Here is a 21,566-nt window from a genome sequence, read left to right as displayed (position 1 = left end):
CCAATCAGAAGACACATGCCATGTATGTGTTTAGCACACTAAAACTCTCATCTGTTCTTCACAACATTATGGGGTAGATATATAATATCCATCCCTGCACCTAAACTGCTTTCTTCAATTTCCTCCAAAAGTCAGATTCAAAGGCCTCTGGAAACATCTCACCCAAACCAGCCAGGGCAAAATCCCTCATGATCACCTCAAATTCTCTCCCACTCTTCTGCCCACTTGCCATCTGTTGGTAGCCCCTATGGTTTCTGGCTTCACTGTCTTCTTTGAGTGTGCATGGCTCCCCATCTCTCTTGCCCATTAGAGTCTCCTGGGGAATTTTTACAATTTCACACATTTCTGGGAATATGTACTAGGTTCCTCAGATGCTTCAGCTAAGGCTGAGAAACACTGCCTAGGTCTCTCCCTTACTCATTCAAATACCATCTGGGGAGACCCAGACTCATATTCATAGCCCCCTTATCTCTCCGGGCATCAGCCCTGGACTTTCCACCACCTTGCAGGTGTGACTCCACCTACATACCCATGCTCCCACAGAATTCAGCAGGAACAAATGTCAACTCTAAATTCCCATCACAAATCTTACATCTTCTCCTTTGGTATGCAGTTCAGCCAGCCTGCAGAGACCTATGAGAGAAACTCTGGGGACAAATCTAACTCCTATCCTATATCCTCATCAAATGCTGTTGGAGAGTTATTTTCATTCACACCAGCACAACACCTCTGTAAAATGCCATGGATTACTGTATGAAAGTAGTGATCCCACAATGTAGAGCAGACTTTCAGAAAATTGGACACCCTGCCACTCTCTCCTGGCACTGAGTCACCACCTCCCCAACATACTGAACTGTAGCTTCTATAGCACTGCCTCCCTCCCCTTCACCTAGGAATCATGGCCAGATGGATGTCTATCTCTCCAGTCTGCCTTAAGACAGTGTTATGTAGAATGGCTCTCATATTACTCGTCAACTACAGGATTAATGTAAATATATAATGACAAACACTTTGTAATTTAATGATTGTAAAGTAATGATTATTTGAACATATTTTAGAGGAAAAAAACTAGATAAGCACACCAAATTTGTAGTTCTCAATGCTATAAACGTCTTTTTGGAAATATCTTTTTTATTATTATTTGGGAGTTGTTTGGTTTGGTTGACCTGATGTTTTTGTTTGTTTGTTCCAATAATGGGACTTAAAATTAGCACCTCTCATCCTCACTCAACTCTTTTTATTCATGGCTGGCCCTTATCATCTGAGCCTTGGCTTTAGTTCTATATTTTTTTACATAAGTATACTTTCTCAAAGTTAATAAACAACTATGAAGATGATATAGAAATAACAGAAGTGATCTACAAATTGCTGATTATAAGGAATATCACCTCCCAAAGGTCTCTGTTCAGTTCCCCAACACCAGCCCCTCACCCTTGCCTTGATGTTGTTACTACCTGTGACTCACCTGCCTCCTAAGATGCTAAACACACTCACCAAAGTAGCTGACTGCCCCAACAGGAGCTGTCAGAGAACACAGGGCAGGAGCCTGTCCTCCATCAGGGCTTATGCTAAGTTCTGAAGGAAAGACAGCCATAGAGTGATATACAACCAAACACCCCACCCCTCACTGGTTCCCAGGAATTCCAGTGCCCACAGGGAAGCTTCCACCACATATAAAGTATGAGGTACCATCACTAAAAGCAAAAGACTGTCCTCCTTTAATACTTCCAAAGCTCTTGAAAGTAGGTGAAATTTAATAGCACCATGAATATAAACACAACATAGCCCTTCCATATGGGTGATGCACCTAGGTACAGCTATATCACACTTCAGGAAAGGACTTTGGTGGGGCTTTTAGTTCCCAAAGTAACAGTATAAACTGGAGAGAAACAAATGGAGAATATTCTAACTATAATTTTATTACAGAGACTTCTCTGTAATAAATACTCTAAAAAACTGAGTTTCCTTCCTGCTTTAAAATCATGGTTCACAACTAATTGGGAAAAAATATTTACCAGCAATATATCAGACAAGGGGTTAACATCCTGTATATACAGGGAACTCAAGAAACTAATCCCTCCCAAACCTAACAAACCAATTACTAAATGGGCAAGGGAACTAAAGAGGGACTTCTCAAATGAAGAAATAAAAATGGCAAAGAAACACATGAGGAAATGTTCATCATCCCTGGTGGTGAAGGAAATGCAAATAAAGACAACCCTGAGATACCACCTTACCCCAGTCAGAATGTCCCACATCCACAAATCAGCCAACGACAAATGCTGGAGGGGATGTGGAGAAAGAGGAACCCTATTACACTGCTGGTGGGAATGTACACTTATACAACCACTTTGGAAAGCAGTCTGGAGGGTCCTTAGAAAGCTAAAGATTGACCTCCCTTACGACCCAGTCATACCACTTCTAGGCATCTACCCTGAACAACAGGAACCAATATACAAGGACACGTGCACCTCCATGTTTATTGCAGCACTGTTCGCAATAGCTAGGATATGGAAACAACCTAGGTGCCCCACCACAGATGAATGGATCCAAAAATTGTGGTATCTATACACAATGGAATATTATGCAGCCATTAGAAATGACAAAATAATGGCATTTGCAGGGAAATGGATGGAGCTAGAAGGAATCATGTTGAGCGAGGTAAGCCAAGAACGAAGAGACAAACGGTACATGGTCTCCCTCATAAGTGGATGCTAAATCCAAAAGGTTAGGTGATACGACAAAACTAACAGGACTTAAGAAACAAAGAACTCCCGCTCATCTGGTTGAACCACTACTAAATATCCTCATGCTGCTGATCACAAATATGGTATATAACATGTGAACACTGTTATATATTACAGACTGTGGTAGACAATTTGCTCCAGGGAAGTTAGTATGAACTTGTGACTTTGAAATTATGTAATCATTTAATCACAATCAAAAAAAAAAAAAAAAAAAAGAACCTCGGGGAAGGGAGGGAGGGAGGGGATGGTAGGGGGAAAACAATGGAGGGGGTAACAATGTTCAAGAGGAAGTGTACTCATAACCTCACTCATGTAACTGTAACCCTCTGTATAGTAGCTTTACAATAAAAAAAAAATAAAATAAAATAAAATAAAATCATGGTTCATAAAATTAAATTCACACATAAAATTTCTAGAAACAATCCCATGAAGTACTTATCAAAACAGAGAGGAGGAGAGTAGTGATTATGAATATCATAAAAGTACATAACTAGACAGATATAAATTGATTGATGATAAATATACAGATATAAAAAATGTGAAAGCCACTAAAAACTCTTTGAAAGGATGGAAGAAGGAAAGAGAAATTTAAGAAAGAATAATATAGAGTGGTTAAATTTGTTCAAAGTATATTATTTGTATATATGTAAATATCAAAATAAAACCCCTTGCATAATTTACCTAATTAAAAGAAAGAATATTAACTTTTCATTTTTAAAAAAGAAATATTTATCAAAATGAAAAATGTAGGAATAGGTATTGTGATTCACATCATAATCTCAAGTAATCAGGAAGCAGAGATCAAGAGGCTTGAAGTGCAGGCCAGCCTGGACAAAAAATTAAGGAGATTCTACCCTAGAGGGGTCCTGCATATCTGTCATGCCAACTCTATGGGACGGATAAAGGATCATGGTCCTACCTGGCCTTGGCAAAAATAGAGACTATCTGAAAGAATAAGTAAAGCAAGCCAGGAACCGGTGACTCACACCTGTAATCCTAGCTACTCAGGAGGCTGAGAGCTGAGGATCAGAGTTCAAAGTCAGCCCGGGCAGGAAAGTCTGTGAGACTCTCATCTTCAATAAACCACTAGAAAACCAGAAGTGGTGCTGTGGCTCAAGAGGTAGTGTTCACCTTGAGCTGAAAAGCACAGGGACAGCGCCCAGGCCCAGAGTTCAAGCCCCATGACCGACCAAAAAAATAAGTAAAGCAAAACAAGGGCTGGGGCATGGCTCAAGTGGTAGAGCACCTGTGTAATAAGTACAAAGCTGTAAGTTTAAACTTTGTCAAAAAACAAGAACAACAAAAAAATTTTTTTAAATATACACGTAAGACCTGTTAGCTGTTAAGTCCTACTTCCAGTAATTTGCCCTACAAATCTATTCACTAATATGTCCCATGCCAGAGTGCCAGAATGTTTGCAGCAGCAATGCTTATAATAGTGAAAAGTTGGAAATAACAAAACATTCTCCACTAGGGGAATGGTTAAATAAAGTATGTTATATCCACATAATGGAAAACAATGCAATGCCAACAAATGCTAATAACAAGTTAGCTCTCTGTGTACCAACGTAAAATATCTAAAATACAACAAGGTGCAGAACAGTACATATGGCATCCTTCCAAATTGACAGACATGAATGGATGGCTATCTATAGTTATGTAACTATATAGAGAGTTCTATGTGCTCATACATGCATAAATTGTATCAGAAAATAACCAAGACATTGGTATAAACAGAACTGATTATCAAGGGACAGGAAGAGGGGGAGGTATACTCAGATCCGTTTTTGCCACTTTTGAACTGTGTACCATTTATAGATACTACCTACTTAGAACAATACTTCAAAAAGAAACATAAATTGAATTAAATATACCTTTTGAATTTTATTTGCTCCTCTAATGGTCATTGCCCACAGTGTGATGAGATATGCAGTCAGAAATTCGTTGCAGTTTTGTTCCTATCTGCCTGACAGTGTCCTTGGCACAGAAACTGTCCAAGTTCATTCAATATGCATGGAAATCTATCTAAAGTCTCATAGGAGGAGCCAGTTCATATTTTCAAAGAGTTCCAATTAGCCTGGAGTAAACCTAAAAGTAGATCTGACAGCAAGATTAGATGAGCTTTAAAACCTACCTGCAATATCTTTACAAACCATCACCAAAAAAGGGTTTATTTTGGCTTTTCCTGTATGGTAGCTGCAGGAAAGGAAATGTAGCTACTGGCTTGGCCCAGAGAGCCAGCTAGTTAATGATTTTGGTCTTCAATTCTCAAACCCCAAACCTTTGTCCATCTGGCAAAGGAAACACACACACACACACACACACACACACACACACACACACACACACACACACACACACACACACACACACACACACACACACACACACACACACACACACACACACACACACACACACACACACACACACACACACACACACACACACACACACACACACACACACACATCTCGTCTTTCTAAATATAGTTGCAAAGTGCCCAATCTCCAAGCTCACCCTTTGCCTTACTCTGTGCCTTCTATCCAAGGTGAAATGAGCCAGACGTAAACATGCCATGACAGCTTCTGGCCCACACTGCCAAGCTGTTCTCCTTCCTATTTCCTCTCTTCCTCCATTCTGGATTTCGATAAAAATGGGTAAACACTAGTGACTAATTTGTAAAAATTTTCTCTAGCCACAAATGCTACTGTTCTCACTCTAACAAACAGAATTTCCTGTGGGGTCCATGAAATTTAAGTTTGTAATAAACTTTAATGTGGGCAAAGCTCGCTCATCTCCCATTTACATGTAAAAAATCATTAAGCTCAGAAGGTATATTAGACAGGCTAATAACATATCTCTCTCTCAATATCTCTCATTTACACAAATACATATTCACAAGTACACACACACGCAATTTTTTTTTACTATCACCTGGTTCATTCTGATTCGGTATGAATGCCTAAAAAGGAGTCCTGTTCAGTATGCTTCCAATTTAAACAAAAGATTAAACTTTAGTAACAAGTTAACACACTCAAAAGAGCCCTAGAATCACATAGCTATAGAAATGTAAAGGACCTAAACAATGATGCCAAAGAGCTTGTAAAAGCACTTGGAAATCTATGGCATGGAAATGCTGGTACCCACACTCAAAGGCCAGTGTACAAGATCACTGAAGTACTCTAATTAAAAAACTAAACATAGAGCTCCCCTATGACCTTCAATCCCACTCCTGGGAATTTACCCAAAAGACTACAAACAAGGCCACCAGCACAACTATGTTCACTGCAGCATTATGTACCATAGCTAAGATATGGAATCAACTCAGATGCCCCTCAGTAGATGAATGGATTGAGAAAACATGGTATATATACACAATGGAATTCTATTCTTCCATCAGAAAAAAATGACATTTGTAAAGAAATGTAAAGACTTGGAATTATATTAAGTGAAGCAAGCCAGACCCACAGAAACACAGGTTGTATGGTTTCCTTCATTTGTAATAACTAGAATAAGTCTAGGATATTCTTAACAGAGGATCACAATAGCTCAATAGCTATATGCATATGACTATATAAAGTGATGCTTATCTAAATGAACTCCAAGAAATGGAAACAAGGATTTGGGGCTTTTTTCACGCACGTGCGTGCGTGCGTGCGTGCGTGCGTGTGTGTGTGTGTGTGTGTACTGTTTGCAGTTATTTTCTTTTTTCTTTTACTTTTTTTGTTGTTCCTTTGATTTATTCACTGTTTTGTACTTTTTTTTATTTCTTTTGATTTCTTTGTCTTGTATATAACTTTTGGGGGAAGGGAAAGGGAAATCACAGAAATGGTAGAACAAAGGGTCAACCAATGCAATAGTTATAATCACCAGACTCTATGTTGGTCTTTATAGCTTTTTTTTTTTTTCCAGAGCTGAGGACCGAACCCAGGGCCTTACGCTTGCCAGGCGGGCGCCCTTCCGCTGAGCTAAACCCTCAGCCCCCAGACTCTATGTTGGAAATCAACTTTATAACTTGGGGTGAGGGAAGAGCAGTGGCGCTGGGGGTGGGGGGAGTTGAAAATGAGGGAGGGGATAACACTGTATACTCATGATCCTTACCTATGTAACTATAACCCCCTCTGTATATCACCTTTACAATAATTTTTATTTTACTTTTTTTTATTTTTTGGGGGGGGTCCGGTCGTGGGGCCTGAACTCTAAGGTCTGAATGATTGGTTATAACACAATAGATAATGGATATAGGTAGATTTTCCTGGGGCTTAATTTTAAAAATGTATTTTCAAATGAATTTTTAAAATTCTTTTTTTTTTTTTTTTGGTCCGGTCGTGGGGCCTGAACTCTGGGCCTGGGCGCTGTCCCTCAGCTCTTCAGCTCAAGGCTAGCACTCTACCACTTGAGCCACAGCACCACTTCCGGCTTTTTTCTTTTTGCTTATGTGGTGCTGAGAAATCGAACCCAGGGCCTCAGGCATGCAAGGCAAGCGCTCTACCACTGAGCCACCTTCCCAGCCCTACAATAATTTTTAAAAAGAAGAATCTTCAAGTTAAAAAAAAAAACACCAAAAAAAAAAAAAGAAAACCTAAGACAATCCCAATATCCTCCATTAGGAGACTGGGTAAAAAAATAACGGTACAGTCATGTATCAGAGCTTTGGGAAATCATCAGAAAGAACGTAATACACAACTTACAGTATACAAGCAGGCAGAATGCAGCTTTGGAGGGCACAAAAGAACCCTAAGACATAATATTAACTGAGAAAGTGAAACAATTCTTATAATGTAATCTCATTTATGAAAATGTCACAGAGGAAGGATAAGAAAGATTTATTAAAATACTAACTCTGGAAAGAGAATGTTGAAGCTGGGGAAACATCTCAGGTAGAGCACTTGCCTAGCATATGCACCTAGCATAAGAAAGAGAGGGAGGAAGGGAGGGAGGGAAGGGGAGAGAGAGAGAACTTTATACCCTCTTTTATATGTTTTGATTCTTTTATGAGAAGAAAATACTCATAGACCATCCATGCCATTTTTATTTTCTTTGTGCTATAAGATTAACTTATTCTTTTCTTCTCTTCCGAAACCTAATCTTCCCAAATCTCTACAGAAAACTGTACCACAAAAACTAAGGCCAAAGACATTTACATCATTGTCTTCTCTCTTTTCTATCCTGTCACCTCCTTGGGCTCTAACTCTAAAACAATCCAGCCTCTGACCATCATTTCTGATGTTGTCATCCTGGCACAAGGTGCCTTTATCTCGCAATTCCTTTATTTTACCAGCCTTCTAACTCATCTCTTTGCCTCCCACTACATCTGTTCTTCACCAACTGCCTTCGTGGTCTTTCTAAAGCACAACTCTAATCCGAATCACAATTTTACACTTAGAATAAAGATCTTTACGGTCTGGCTCCTGGACTCTCCCTAGCCATGAGCTATCACTGTGCTCCAGCCACAACTGGCCTCACTGCTGATCCACCAATACCCCATGCATGCTCCACCCTGGCCCCACATGATTTCTGAGTCTGCTACATACACCCAAGAAGCCCTTATTGTATTCTAGAGCTTTGGAGAACAACATATTTGTTGCAAAAAAACCCTTCTTCACTGTTAAAAAAAAAATGGGTAACATCTCAAACATGCTGGTTTATTATTTTTTAAAAATTAGACATAAGGTAAATCATTAACTGCAGTCTACAAAGAGTACTTTGACTGTTAGCACCACACTGGCAACCTTCCTTTAACTTTCAGAAATGCAATGGCCTTGATAGGATAACAAAATCCCCTTCAGCAGTAACTTTCTCCAGCAGCTCAGAGGCCATCACCAAGCTCCCCTGGCTATTCTAATTTTATCAACTTCAGGGGGTTGGGACCAAGATTAAGAAATTCTCTCTCTGGGATCTGCCTGGAGTGAGTAAGACAGAACTAATGACAATAAACCCCTCACAACCTTTTGAAACTCACTTTCCTAAATCCTGAGATCTTGAAACTGATCAGCCAATCATATCTAAGCTAATGGAAACAAGACTCAAAAGAGGGCAAGCAGAGCAAATATACTGAGTGCTGATTGCTTAGTGCTGATTGCTTACTCATCAAAAGTTTTACAGGGTAAAGAGTAATAAATTTCTGAATTTTTCAGCAAAGAAGTTGTGAATGAATAATAAATGCATGAAAAAGTGCTTAAACATCATTAGTCATCAGAGCAATGCAAATTCAAACCCCAATGAGATACCACTTAACTCCTACTACCTGACTACAATCAAAAAGAGAGGTTAAAACAAGTGCTGGTGAGGCCATGGAGAAGTTGGACTCTTCATACATTGCCCATGAGTATGTAAAATGGTATTCCTGCTGTACAGTTTAAGAGCCTACAGTTTGGCAGGCTTTAAAAAGTTAACAGAAGCCGGGCGCTGGTGGTTCACGCCTGTAATCCTAGCTACTCAGGAGGCTGAGATCTGAGGATCGCAGGAGAGACCGTGAGACTCCTATCTCCAATAAACCACCAGAAAAAAAAAACCCGAAGTGGCGCTGTAGCTCAAGTGATAGAGTGCTCGCTTTGAGCTGCAGAGCTGAGAGACAGCGCCCAGGCCCGGAGTTCAAGCCCCACGACTGACAAAAAAAATAAAAAAAAATAAAAAGTTAACAGAAGTTTCATTCATACCTCAATTAAAATAAAAATTTAGCCCAAGTTTCCCAGATAACTCAGCAATTTTACACCTAGGTAAGAAGTGAAAACACCCACCCAAAGACATGTATGTAAATGTTTATAGCAGCTCAAATTAAAATAGCTAAACTAGCCACCACTGGCTCATGCCTGAGATCCTAGCTACTTGGGGAGGCTGAGATTGGGAAGATCACAGCTCAGTGCCTACCTGGGCAGAAAAGTTTGAGAGCGCCCCTTATTAATCCATAGCTGGGCTCAGTGGCACCCATCTGTCATCCCAAAACCCATGGGAGGCTAATATAAGATGAACTGCAGCGCCGGACTAGCCTGGGCATACAGGTCCACAGACTCCATCTCCACGGAAAGAAAGTTGGATGCAGTGCTTACCTGTGATCTCAATGAATATGGAAGCCTAAAAGTAGGCAGATCAAGGTTCATGTATGTGTGAGGGTTAGAAGTAAGACCATGTCCTAAAATTAGCCAGAGAAAAAGCTGGAGGCATAACTCAGCATATTGTAATAGCCAAACAAGTATGAGGATCTGTGTTGAAACCCCAGTACTGTCCGAAAAAAGAAAAGAAAAACAGCCAACAGCTGAAAAACATCAGCTAGAGAATATTCCTCTGCAGGGGCTGGGAAGGTGACTCAGTGGTAGAGCGCTTGCCTAGCATGCCTGAGGCCCTGGGTTCGATTCCTCAGCACCACATAAGCAAAAAGAAAAATGCCGAAGTGGCGCTGTGGCTCAAGTGGTAGACCACTAGCCTTGAGTTGAAGAGCTGAGTTACAGCGCCCAGGCCCAGGGTTCAGGCCCCTTGACCGGACCCCTAAAAAATATATATATTCCTCTGCAATTAAAAGGAACAAACTCCTGATCCACATTACAACATGGATGGCCCACAAAAGCATCATATGCGTGAAAGAACCAAGACATTACATATGGCATCTAATTTTGCTTAAGCTTTCAGAAAAGACATCTATAAAGACAGAAAAAAAAAGTGGATTAATACTTGTCTGAGGCTCAAAGTGAGAATGGAAAGCACCTGCCAACAGAAATAAGGAAGCTTCTGGGATGATAACAATGTTCCTCAACTAGATTGGGATGACGAGGGCATAACTCTGAAAACATAAACCACTGAAGTGTATATGTAAAATGGGTAAATACTATCACATGTGAATTACAACCAACAAGGCTTTGGAAAAAAAGCTACTCCCCCAACGTATGCTGACTTAAATAACTAATCTGAAATGAAGGTATATAACTGTAATGTTTCCAGGAAAGACACACATGATAAATTGATATGCAATTTCCAAATGTTACTGATCAATCCTTTTTATAATATTAAAGCATAGTCTTAGTGATAACTATTAGCAAATAAATTTATCAATTTATAAAAAACAAATAACATAAAAAACAAATTGTAGTAGAAGATGCTATAATATAACCAACCCTGAAAACATTCTCCTAAGTAAAATAAGCCAGATGCCAGAGATAAATACTGTATGATCCCATTTCCAGCTTGAGATGCATAAATACAGAATAAAATAGAGATTACCCAAAGCTTAAGGCTATTCAAGTTTATAAAAAGAGTGGTTGTTAAAATAGTCTATTCTGGGGCTGGGAAGGTGGCTCAGTGGTAGAGCACTTGCCTTGCAAGCATGAGGCCCTGAGTTCGATTCCTCAGCACCACATAAGCAGAAAAAGCCGGAAGTGGAGCTATGGCTCAAGTGGTAGAGCACTAGCCTTGACCTGAAGAGCTGTGGGACAGTGCCCAGGACCAGAGTTCAGGCCCCATGACTGACAAAAAAAAGAAAAAAAGTTTATTCTGTGTTATTTTTACAATAATAATCTTTAAAACTTGGTCAGAAAAGCAAACAAATTTAAAAATGGACAAAATATCTGACCAGAGACCTTTCCAGAGAAGATAAACAGATAGCAATTAAGTATGTAAAAAAAAAACACTCAACAGTTATGTCATTAAAATGGTCAAAATTCAAACATAATGCTATTAAGTATGGATTAATCAGCACCCTCACTTCTTGGTGGGGAGGACAGGAGTACTGCAAAATGGTATGGCCACTTTGAAAGATGGTCTGGTAGTTCTTTATAAAAACAAAGCTAGACATACTTTTCCCATATGTTGCAACAATCCCAGGATTTACCCACACAAGTTGAAAACATGTCCACATACAAAGCTGCACACAAATGTTTCTATCTGCTTTATTCAGAAATGCCAAAACTTGAAAGCAACCAAGATGTCCCTCAATAGATGAATAAACCAACTTTGGTTTGTTCACATAATGGAATGGTATCCAACAGTAAAATGAAGTGAGTTAACAAGCCATGAAAGACATTGAAGGGCCTTAAGTGCACATTAATAAATGAAAAGGCCAATCTGAAAAGACTACATGATGGTCTATAAAAGGAAAAGCTGGGAGACAGTAAAAAATAAATAACTAGTGATTGCAAGAAGATGGGGGAGGGAAAAGAACACAGGTTGAACATAGAGCATTTTTAGAACAGTGAATGAATTTTGTATAATACTATCATGTAGGTGCATGTCATTGTACATTTATTAAAATCCATACAATGTATATTACCCAAAAGTAAAATCCTAGTGGAATAATGCTATATCAGGACTAGAATATAGCTCAAGGGTACATATAGTATATGCTTCCCATGTGCAAGGCTAAATCCAGAGTTAAAACCAGAGCACAAACATAAAAAGAATACCAATTAATCAACTACAACAAATGTACTGAGATTATAAAAGATGTTAAAAATAAGAAAGATGTTTTTTAAAAAGGCATAAGGAATAATCATAGGGGGCTATGTAGGAACTTTATACAGTTATCCCTCAATTATTATAAAAACCTAAAATTGCTCTAAAAAAAAAAAAAACAAGAAAACAAAGTATACTAATTATGTTTAAAGTAGAGAAAAGTCCTAGGCCACAGTCCATGGCTTGAAAACTATAGAATGGGTACAATTTATTCAAAGCAATTGAGCAGGGAGAAAAGTAGAGAGTTTCTTTTTGAGCCAATGCTATATAAAAACTTCAAAATCTTGTTTGGATTTAATTTGCTATTGTTTATATTTGTATGAGTAATACTCCAAATGTCAGTGTTGCAAATTAGCACCATTTATAAATAATTAGGAAAAGCCTCTTTTTCCTTTTATTCACAAGATGCTAAAGCAAACCAAAGGAACCAGGAAAACGTCTTTGATATCTAACTCCAGACCCATTTGCTTCATTAGAATTCTGTATCACAGGGCTGGGAAGGTGGCTCAGTGGTAGAGCGCTTGCCTTGCATGCATGAGGCCCTGGGTTCGATTCCTCAGCACCACATAAGCAAAAAGAAAAAAGCCAGAAGTGCGCTGTGGCTCAAGTGGTAGAGCGCTAGCCTTGAGCTGAAGAGCTGAGGGACAGCGCCCAGGCCCAGAGTTCAGGCCCCATGACCAGACCCAAAAAATAAAAAGAATTCTGTATTACAGCTATTCCCAAAGCAAGCTGACATGGAAATCATTCAAGTTTATGCCACTAAGAAAGGATCATCAAACTGCTACATAAAAGTTAAAAGTCTAAATTAAATCTGAAATGTGTTAGAAAAAGGTGACAAGCCCCCCCAGCACTTAGCAGCTTGCTTGCATTCTTTCTTTCTTTCATGTATGTATGTGCGCATATGCACCATCCTGGGGCTTGGTCTTAGGGTCTGGGCACAGTCTCTAAGCTTTTTTGGCTCAAAGCTAGTAGTGCTCCTCCACTTGAGCCACAGCTCCACTTCCAGGTTTGTTTGTTTGTTTTGAGGAGGGTGCTTAATTGGAGATAAGAGGCACAAGGATTTGGGCACATGCCCAAGTATGCTTTGAATCATTTACTTCACTGAGTCTGACAGGAATATGTTTTGGCCTCCATGTTCAGTACTCTATTACACTCAGCTAAAAGTGAATCATTCAATGCTCTCTGAAAAACAGTGTTTCTTACAAAGCCAAGACATAAGCCACCTTCATCCGTCCCTTAGCCTTCAAGGTTCCTTAAGCCTATGAGGGCAAGAAAACTACAAAACTTTAGGGCATAAGACAAAATATTAGCTAGCCTTTGCTACCCAGGGCTCTAGAGTCCAGCACAATATATCTACTTAATCTAGCACTTGTTGCTTGTTTCTCCTTTCTATGAGAAATTTATATCTTCATCACCAGCATCTTTGCCAAGGGCACTTATAGGTGATGTCTAGAGGAGGACCTGCAGCCCATTGCAGCATTCAAATCTTAACCACACAACTTCCTAGCTGAGTGACTTTAGACGACTTACACCAGAAATACAGAAAGGGAGTACAGTCAGTCCTCCATATCTGCAAATTTTACATCACAGAATTTAACCAAGCAGGATGAAAAATACTTGAGAAAAAAAATCCTATATCTATATTGAACAACTGCAGACTTTTTTCCTTATCATTATTTCCTGAACAATGCAATAGAATAATTATTTACATAGTATTCATACTATGTTAGGTGTCATCAGTATTATCTAGAAGCATTAAAGTATATATGCAGATTATGTGCAAATACTATGCTGTTATATCTGAGGGCCTTGAACATCAGAGGGTTTTCCAGAGAGAGGTCCTAGAAGCAGTCCCCAATGGACAAGAAGCAACAGTATTCACTCACAGGGTGGTAATATGGAATAATAGTACAACATCTCATGCCTAGCATAAAACCCTACACATGCTAAATGGTAGAGCCAATGAAAGATTCTGGTATTCTTTTTAGTTGTTGGTGGTTGTGGGGCTTGAACTGAAGGTCTAGGCACTGTACCTGAGCTTTTATGCTCAAGGCTAGTGCTTTAGCACTTTGAGCCACAGCACCAGTTGCAGTTTTCTGGTGGGTAATTGGAGATGAGTCTCACAGACTTTCCTGCCTGGGCTAGCATCTAACTACAATCCTTAGATCTCAGCCTCCTGAGAGGCTAGGATTATAGGTGTGACCCTGGACACCCAGCTGATGCTGGAATTCTTTTTTTTTTTTTGGGGGGGGGGTCCGGTCGTGGGGCCTGAACTCTGGGCCTGGGCGCTGTCCCTCAGCTCTTCAGCTCTAAGGCTAGTGCTCTACCACTTGAGCCACAGCGCCACTTCCGGCTTTTTTCTTTTTGCTTATGTGGTGCTGAGGAATCGAACCCAGGGCCTCATGCATGCAAGACAATCACTCTACCACTGAGCCACCTTCCCAGCCCCATGATGCTGGAATTCTTATCAGGCTATCTCCTTAATTCTGTTCAATTACCTTGTGAATTTGACCCAAGAAAAATGACAAAGGTTGCAAATCACTAACCTCAGAATGCAACAGAAAAAGCACATTCATTATCCCAAAAGGCTCACTGAAAGTATAGGTTCAACTAAGAAAAACAAATATATTCATTTCATTTAGAAAAAAAATGTAGCCAACGGGGTAGCAACCAAAAAATATGGTTTTATTCAGCGTTATACACCCCACCTTAACTTGACTGAAAACTCAGAGAAAGGTCTAGGTTCTCGTCTTATTTTAGTTGTTCCCTCTGTAGCTATCAAAGTAGAGCTACTTTGAGTCCCCACCCTTCTAGCATTGGAAACACAAGGATACATCCAAGTTTCTTCACCACAGTTCAATCTTAGGGGCCTCCACCCCCTTTGTTGTATAGAACAGCAGCTAAATCATTCAAGGTTTTTCTATTTGATATTCAGATCATGAACTCTGTGCCTAAAGTTGGTCATTATCACCAAGATGATCAGAATTGTACTTCTAGCGTCTAAAACAGGCAAACCTAGTGAAATAGAAAATTTACTAGTGGTTGATAGGCCTTCAGGGGTTGGGAGGAAATGAATACAGGTTCTTCTGAGATGGCACAAATGTTCTGACTGATTATAATGGATGGATGGGTAACTGAGTGAACTAAACCACTGAATTAGATGCCTAAGTGAACTGGATGGTAATGTTAATTGTATCTCAAAGAAGCTAGTATCTTAAAACCTGTATTTCTGCTCCACCTCTCTCTAGGTTATCAGAATAAGGGTATTCTATCTCCACAGGCAGTACCCAGCAAGAAGTCCAGAAACCAACTGTTACTATGGGAAGAAACACAGCTGAGACCTACACCACCCCTAAAACCAGCAGCCTAATTCACTATGATTTGCTATGAAACCAAATTTGGCTTACCACTGAGTCCACAGGAGAACCACACATGAAGTCCAATGCATTCTGCAAGCTTATCCTGCAAGACAGGGAGGCAACCAGCCCAGCCACTGAGGTGAAAGTTTATCTACCTAGGGAAAGTTAAGCTGTCAGATTATTGGGAACAGAAGAGATGTTAGGAGATTGAGTTTCTGTGTCCCTGTTTAACTTGTGGAGCTTTTTGGCAAAAAGCACAACTTGATACCAACACTATCAGCAGGAACCTGCCCATCAGTGGCTAATACACAATTGTGTAAGTTACCACCAACTAGTATGAGGAACCAAATGGCATAACTCCCTGTATCCAAAGCAAAGTATGCACTTGGCTTTCTCCTAAGAAATACCAAAGTCTTGAAAATCCTCAACACTGATAGGTGCTATAGCTATAGTTAACAGTGTCATGTACTAGGCCTCAAGCTAAGTGCTTTCCCCCTCTTCTCTCAACCTCACTCTTTCTTTTAAACAGGGTCTCACTATACAGCCCATACTGGCTTCAAACTTCCCCAGTAGCAGGTTACAAGCCTACATCACCACATCTGGCTTTAAGTGCTTTCTTTACTGAATTAACTGCTTCTATCAGTCCTCAGAGTCTTTGGAGATAGTATGACAATTGTCATTTCACAATGAGTAAAATAAGTACTAAGCTCAAAAGCAACTAGTACATTATAGTCGTCAAGATTCAAATCCAGGAAATCCTAAAATTAATTCCTTCTCTATCACCTCTACAGATAAAAAAAAAAATGCAAGACTATATGTCTTGATTGAGATCATGATTAATCAGGTCAGAGGAAAGGGTCCTGGGTGAAAAAGTTCCCACTGGACACAAAATCAAAGCCAAGACAAATCAGCACCAGAAACAACTTACTAAGAGTTGCCACAGCTCAATTCTAAATCAAACAAGAACTTTCTCTAAAGGTAATTTTTAATGTATACCAAATTATTTTATTGCTTTTCATCTGTGTGTCCATACCAGAGGTCTAGGGACAAGAGTAAGAATTCAAGAATTCATTTTTATGAAGTCCACAGCTTTTATCATACACCCAAAGGGATCTAAAAGATAAATGTAGGAAACCCTCTGATTTAGGCCAATCTAGATGACAATTCCCCTCTAGAGTTAAGTGTAATGCCTTTAAAATCCACAGCTTGTATTTAAATTCCCTTAATTGCTGTGTCCCCTCAGGCAAGTTACTGACCTCTCTGCTCCTTATTTTTCTCATTCATAGAGTTAAAACTTTGGAAATCCCTGAAGGCCAGTTTTATTATCTCTTATACATACACAAAAGCAATCTAAACCGAAAGGGTTTGCAAGTGCTAGTTATAAAATAGCTATAAAGTAAAATAAGGTCATGAGATGAAACCACAAAACCAGTGTTACTTGTATAATTATATATAATTATGTATTTATTTTTGTGCTATACTGGGAAACCCCTAGCTTTTCATTTACAGTAGTGATAAAGATAGAAGAAAAACTAATACATAGGAATTGATACAGTAGGTCATAATGCAACAAGCAACCCATAAGAGCATGCCTGAAAGAGATATTGATTCTGCCTAGTGCCTGTGACTGCCTATAAAACTACCTAGTCTGGAGGCTGAGACCTGAACATAGTGGTTTAAAGCCAGCTGGGGCAGGAAAGTCCATGAGACTCCTATCTCCAATTAAACACCAAAAGAAACCAGAAGTACAACTGTAGCTCAAGTAGTAGAGCACTAGCCTAGAGTCAAAGAAGCTCAGAGACAGTGCCCAGGCCCGGAGTTCAGGCCCCAGGACTGGCACATCACATACCCCAGAGTTGTTATCAGTGTCAGGAGTGTCAGGGGAGACCTGTATGCAGGAGACTCAGAGGTAGACCAACCAGAATATCCCATCAGTCCTAACCCCAAGTTACTTTAGGCAGGTTAACCCTTTAATCCCATCACTACAATGTTTCTTCCTAACCAAACAACAGCAACAGGCAAAGAGTCTAGCTCAGCTGCTAAGCTATGTGACTCTCAGGTAGTACTTTCCAACCAAACCTTGGTTTCTCATTTTCAAAATAAAGGCACATGAGATAGCTCATAGGTGAAATAAATTTGACATGAAATAATATGCCTCCATAGCCACAGAGTCAGAAAGTCATTGCTGCACCCTCAATGCCGGTGCAGAACCCAGCACATAGCAGGCACTTGATATGTTTGCTGAGTGAAGCAGAGAACCAATTAAAGCTAGTCTGAAGTTGGGCACGGTAAAGCCTGACTACAATTCTGCACTTGGAAGGTGGAGACAAGAGGACCATCCTAGGCTTGATTCCAGCCTGGGCTACATACTGAGCCTTTGTCATGGATGGATGGATGGTCCCACAGTCGACTGTCAATAGCAGGTCTAAGCATCAACCAAAATTCCTGAACCCACCTTGTAAGTAGGCCTCTAATTCAGTTCAAAGCTAAAACAACGATGGCCCTAATTACTGAAAGAAATTGCTACTTCTACACTTTGGGACCCTGGCTTCCTGCACAGATTCTGTCACTGGGAAGTCTCAATATCACGGTGTTATAGTTCACTTCCCTTCAAAAGACTGGCACTGGCTGTCTTGGCATTCCATTGTCTCACTTCATTTTTAGAAGCAACAGGCTCACCAAATGATATCTCAGACCACTTTAAAGAAGCCTGGGGACAATTCTCACAGCTAAAACCTACTCAGTTAAGGCAACCATAGCTGAAAGATGATCACTTATAGGAAATCCATCACAGTAAAGTAGAATCAAATATAATTCCTTCCTCACTCCGTTGCTCCTGATTCTCAATATGCAAGATGGACTGGACTCATTCAAAAGGGTAGGCCAAGAAACATTGCAAAGTTCATCCCTAAAGTATTCCAACATGGCCAAAAGGAGAAACTGGTTTTGCTAAAGTCAAGCCACATGCAAATTTTATTTTATCCCCTTTTATCAAAATGGGGGGGGAGGGGGAAGCAAAACTTGGTTATCCAAAGGTCAGAGAACCTTTCAGAGCTTCTCCTCTCTGGGAGAGAACTGAGGTCATTCTTTCTCAGACCTCTTGCGTTTTTTCAAGAATAATAAGAGAGGTAAAAAGTGGAACGCGGGAGAGAGGGAGAGAGAGGGATATGCTCGTGCTATTTTTAAACCCTCGCCCACAGTTTAGAGTAAAGGAACACTCTGGTGCTGTACTCTACCCGTCACCTTCTGCGAAACACGAGGATCAGAACCTGCACTCACTCTAGGTCTGAGGGGTATTCGCTGTCAATACTGCAAGGAATCAACGAGCTAACCAAGCATTCCACACCCAGAGAACCCAGCGGTCCTGACGAGGAAGGCTGGGGCTGCAGCAGTGGGAGCAAAAAGCCATCATAACCCGCCTTTTCCCGGGGGTGGGGAGTGGGAGGAGAGCAGGCAGCGCCCCCCTGGCCCTGGCTCCATTCCCCGCCCTCCGGGGATTGGCAAATCGTCTCCTAAAGGAAGGCGAATGGTGGATGTGATGGGTTGTCCAGCAGGCCGAAGGGCGGTCTGGGCAGCGCGGTCCGACTCCGAGGACACCTGTGTGCCCACAGTACCGTCCGCGCCCGGACAGCCCCGCTCCCCCCGCTCCCCCCCAGCCATCCCCGGGCGCAGAGGCACCGGCGGCCGGGCTCCTGCCTCCGCAGACGCGGCTGCCTAGCCCACGTTACGTGTCCTTCCAGCCTCCCAGAAGCCCTGACCCCGTCCGCCAGTGCTCGGGGAGGGGTCGAGATCCCGCGGCGCGCGGACGTCCGGAGCGGAGCGGAGCCGGGGGGCCCCCGCCGTTCTCCGCCCCCGGGGGCCGCGGCCCTGCCGCCCGGACACTCACTCTTGAGCGCGCTAATGAGTGACTTCCCGTCCTTGATGAGCTCCTTGATGAATTTGTTGGTCTTGTCCAGCTCCGCTTCGTGCGACTTGAGCGTCTCTCGGAAGTGCGGGCTGTCGAGGCAGCAGTCGCTGAACTCGAGCGCGGGGAGCCCCATGCTGCCCGCGGCGCCCAGCCAGGGGCCGCGCCTCCCCGGGGCTCGCACGCCGCAGGACCTCGGCCGGCACCCTCGACGGCCGCCGGCTCCACAGGTGTGGCGCCGGCTCGCCCAGCGCGCGGGGTCCGCGGGCGTGGAGCACTCCCGGACCCAGCCGGGGGCAAGTCGGTGGGCAGGGGGATGCTCCCACGGCCAGCCACGCAGCGGCGGGCCCGCAACGGCGCCGGGAAGCGAGCGAACGAGCGGACGGACGAGCGAGAGCGCGGCCACCACCCCGCCTCCTTAGCTGGCTCGCTCTCCAGCAGCCGCGAGCGCCCTCTCACAGCAGCCTCGGCAGCCCCGCCGGCGTCCCGGCCGTTCGAACATGCTAGCGATGACCTCATCCTTGATGGACCAATCAGCGTGCTCCTCTCAGCCCGACCCCCGGGGCCGCCCGGGGCCGCCCGGCCTTTCCGCGGAGTTGACCCAATCAGATAAGCTTGGAGGCGGGGCCTAGGATAGTGGGCGGAACCCACGCCACCGCCTAGATCTGCAGAGTAAGCCCCGCCCCCCGCCTGCTCTCTGCCGGCCGGGGGTTACAGACCCTTTAGCTCAGGTGGTGAGCGTTGTCGTGAGTGGGCATCCGCCACCCGGGCCTTTCCCGCTTGCTGCGGCCCAGAGTCCGGCACGAGGTGCAGAGTGTGCCTGCCTGGGGGAATGGAAAGGACCTAGATGGGCCGATCCTGGGAAATCTGGGAATGAAAGGCTGCTGGAATTCACCGCCCCCCGACCCTGCGCTACTGGACGACGGAGCTTGTACTCGAAGTGCAGCCCCCTCCCCCGGAGAACACCGAGCCCACCGAGCGCCGCCAGCTTCCCTTCCAGCCGGAGGGGGAAATGTTTGCATCTTTGAATTACCGGCTCTTAGGTGCCTGCAGTCCTCTCGCCCCCTCCTGGCCACTCCCGCTCAAAGCCCGCCTACGGCTGCCCCCAGCTGAGAGAGCTCTCCCAGCCTTCAGACAATTGCCGCTGTCTGTTATTTTCCTAATGAGCAGTTAGTGGAATTTTACACGATGTTACGTCCCTCTCTGCTATGTGACCAGCTGCACCAGGGCTCGTGCTACTACTGCAGCCTTCTTGTCTACTGTGCAATCGCAACACCTGGGCCCAGGGCGGGCGATCAGTAATAGTAATAGACATTATTTGTGTCCCTCCTGACCTCCCACCCCCAGTGTGTCGACCTGTGGTCACACTGTTCCATCCCAGGATTCTAATCTAGCAGCCCAATTACTGTGCATTTGTTGGGCTTGGGGTCCACAGGGTGTCAAGGAACTTGACCTTGAATAAGTTATTTCTCTAGGAACTAACAGCTTTCCTTCAGGATAAAGCTAGGGTGAGGAGGGAGTTGGGGGGTTTGTCAGGGAGTTAAATAAGTCTGCTATTTTATGAATCTTGGGCCAAGCCCTCAGGCCTGTAATCCTAGCTATCAGAAGACTGAGATCTGAAACCAAATGGAAAGAAAGTCTGAGATTCTTTATCTCCAATTAACCAGCAAAAATCCAGGAGTGGAGGTATGGCACAAATTGTACAATGCCAGTCTTGATTGAAAAAGGTAAGAAGGTAAAGAAACACCACCCAGGGCCTGAGTTCAAGCCCTAGTAGCTACCAAAAAAAAAAAAGTCAGCTATGTGCATATAATGGCCTAGTCAGTAGGGATACAAAGAATAGGCACAGAAGGAACTTTACTGATTCCATTCTGGCTGAAACAGAAGCAAAAAGGAATAGCAATGTTGTCTGGTAAGGTAGGGTAAAAGGTCATGCTTGGGAACAAGGAGAAGGAATTTCAAACTCAGGATCAAAGGAGAGTAATTAACATCTCTATCTGAGAAAACAATCTATTAAATGAGCATTAAAAGTGAATGAATAAATGTGATCTATTTGCTAATTGTATTAACAAAGTTTGACTGTTATCTATTTGATAATTCATCCCAGAAAGT

The 21,566-nt window shown here is 42.4% G+C and overlaps 1 protein-coding gene across 3 annotated transcripts in view; it reads right to left on the bottom strand.

Annotated features, from left to right (window-relative positions):
• Positions 1 to 19,834, bottom strand: part of Arhgap26 (Rho GTPase activating protein 26) — a 459,434-nt gene extending 439,600 nt beyond the window's left edge. The window contains exon 1 of one of the 3 annotated variants that reach the window (XM_042692003.1): positions 19,437 to 19,834. In XM_042692003.1, the coding sequence (XP_042547937.1) occupies positions 19,437 to 19,590 (154 nt within the window). In that variant the 5' untranslated portion in view covers positions 19,591 to 19,834. The remainder of the gene's footprint in view (positions 1 to 19,436) is intronic. The other 2 variants (XM_042692006.1, XM_042692004.1) reach the window with 2 other exon arrangements.
• Positions 19,835 to 21,566: the final 1,732 nt, after the last annotated feature.

This window comes from Dipodomys spectabilis, unplaced genomic scaffold, assembly GCF_019054845.1.
Source record: "Dipodomys spectabilis isolate Male_0828 unplaced genomic scaffold, ASM1905484v1 ptg000147l, whole genome shotgun sequence".
NCBI lineage: Eukaryota > Metazoa > Chordata > Mammalia > Rodentia > Heteromyidae > Dipodomys > Dipodomys spectabilis.
This window is presented reverse-complemented; position numbering and strand designations above follow the sequence as displayed.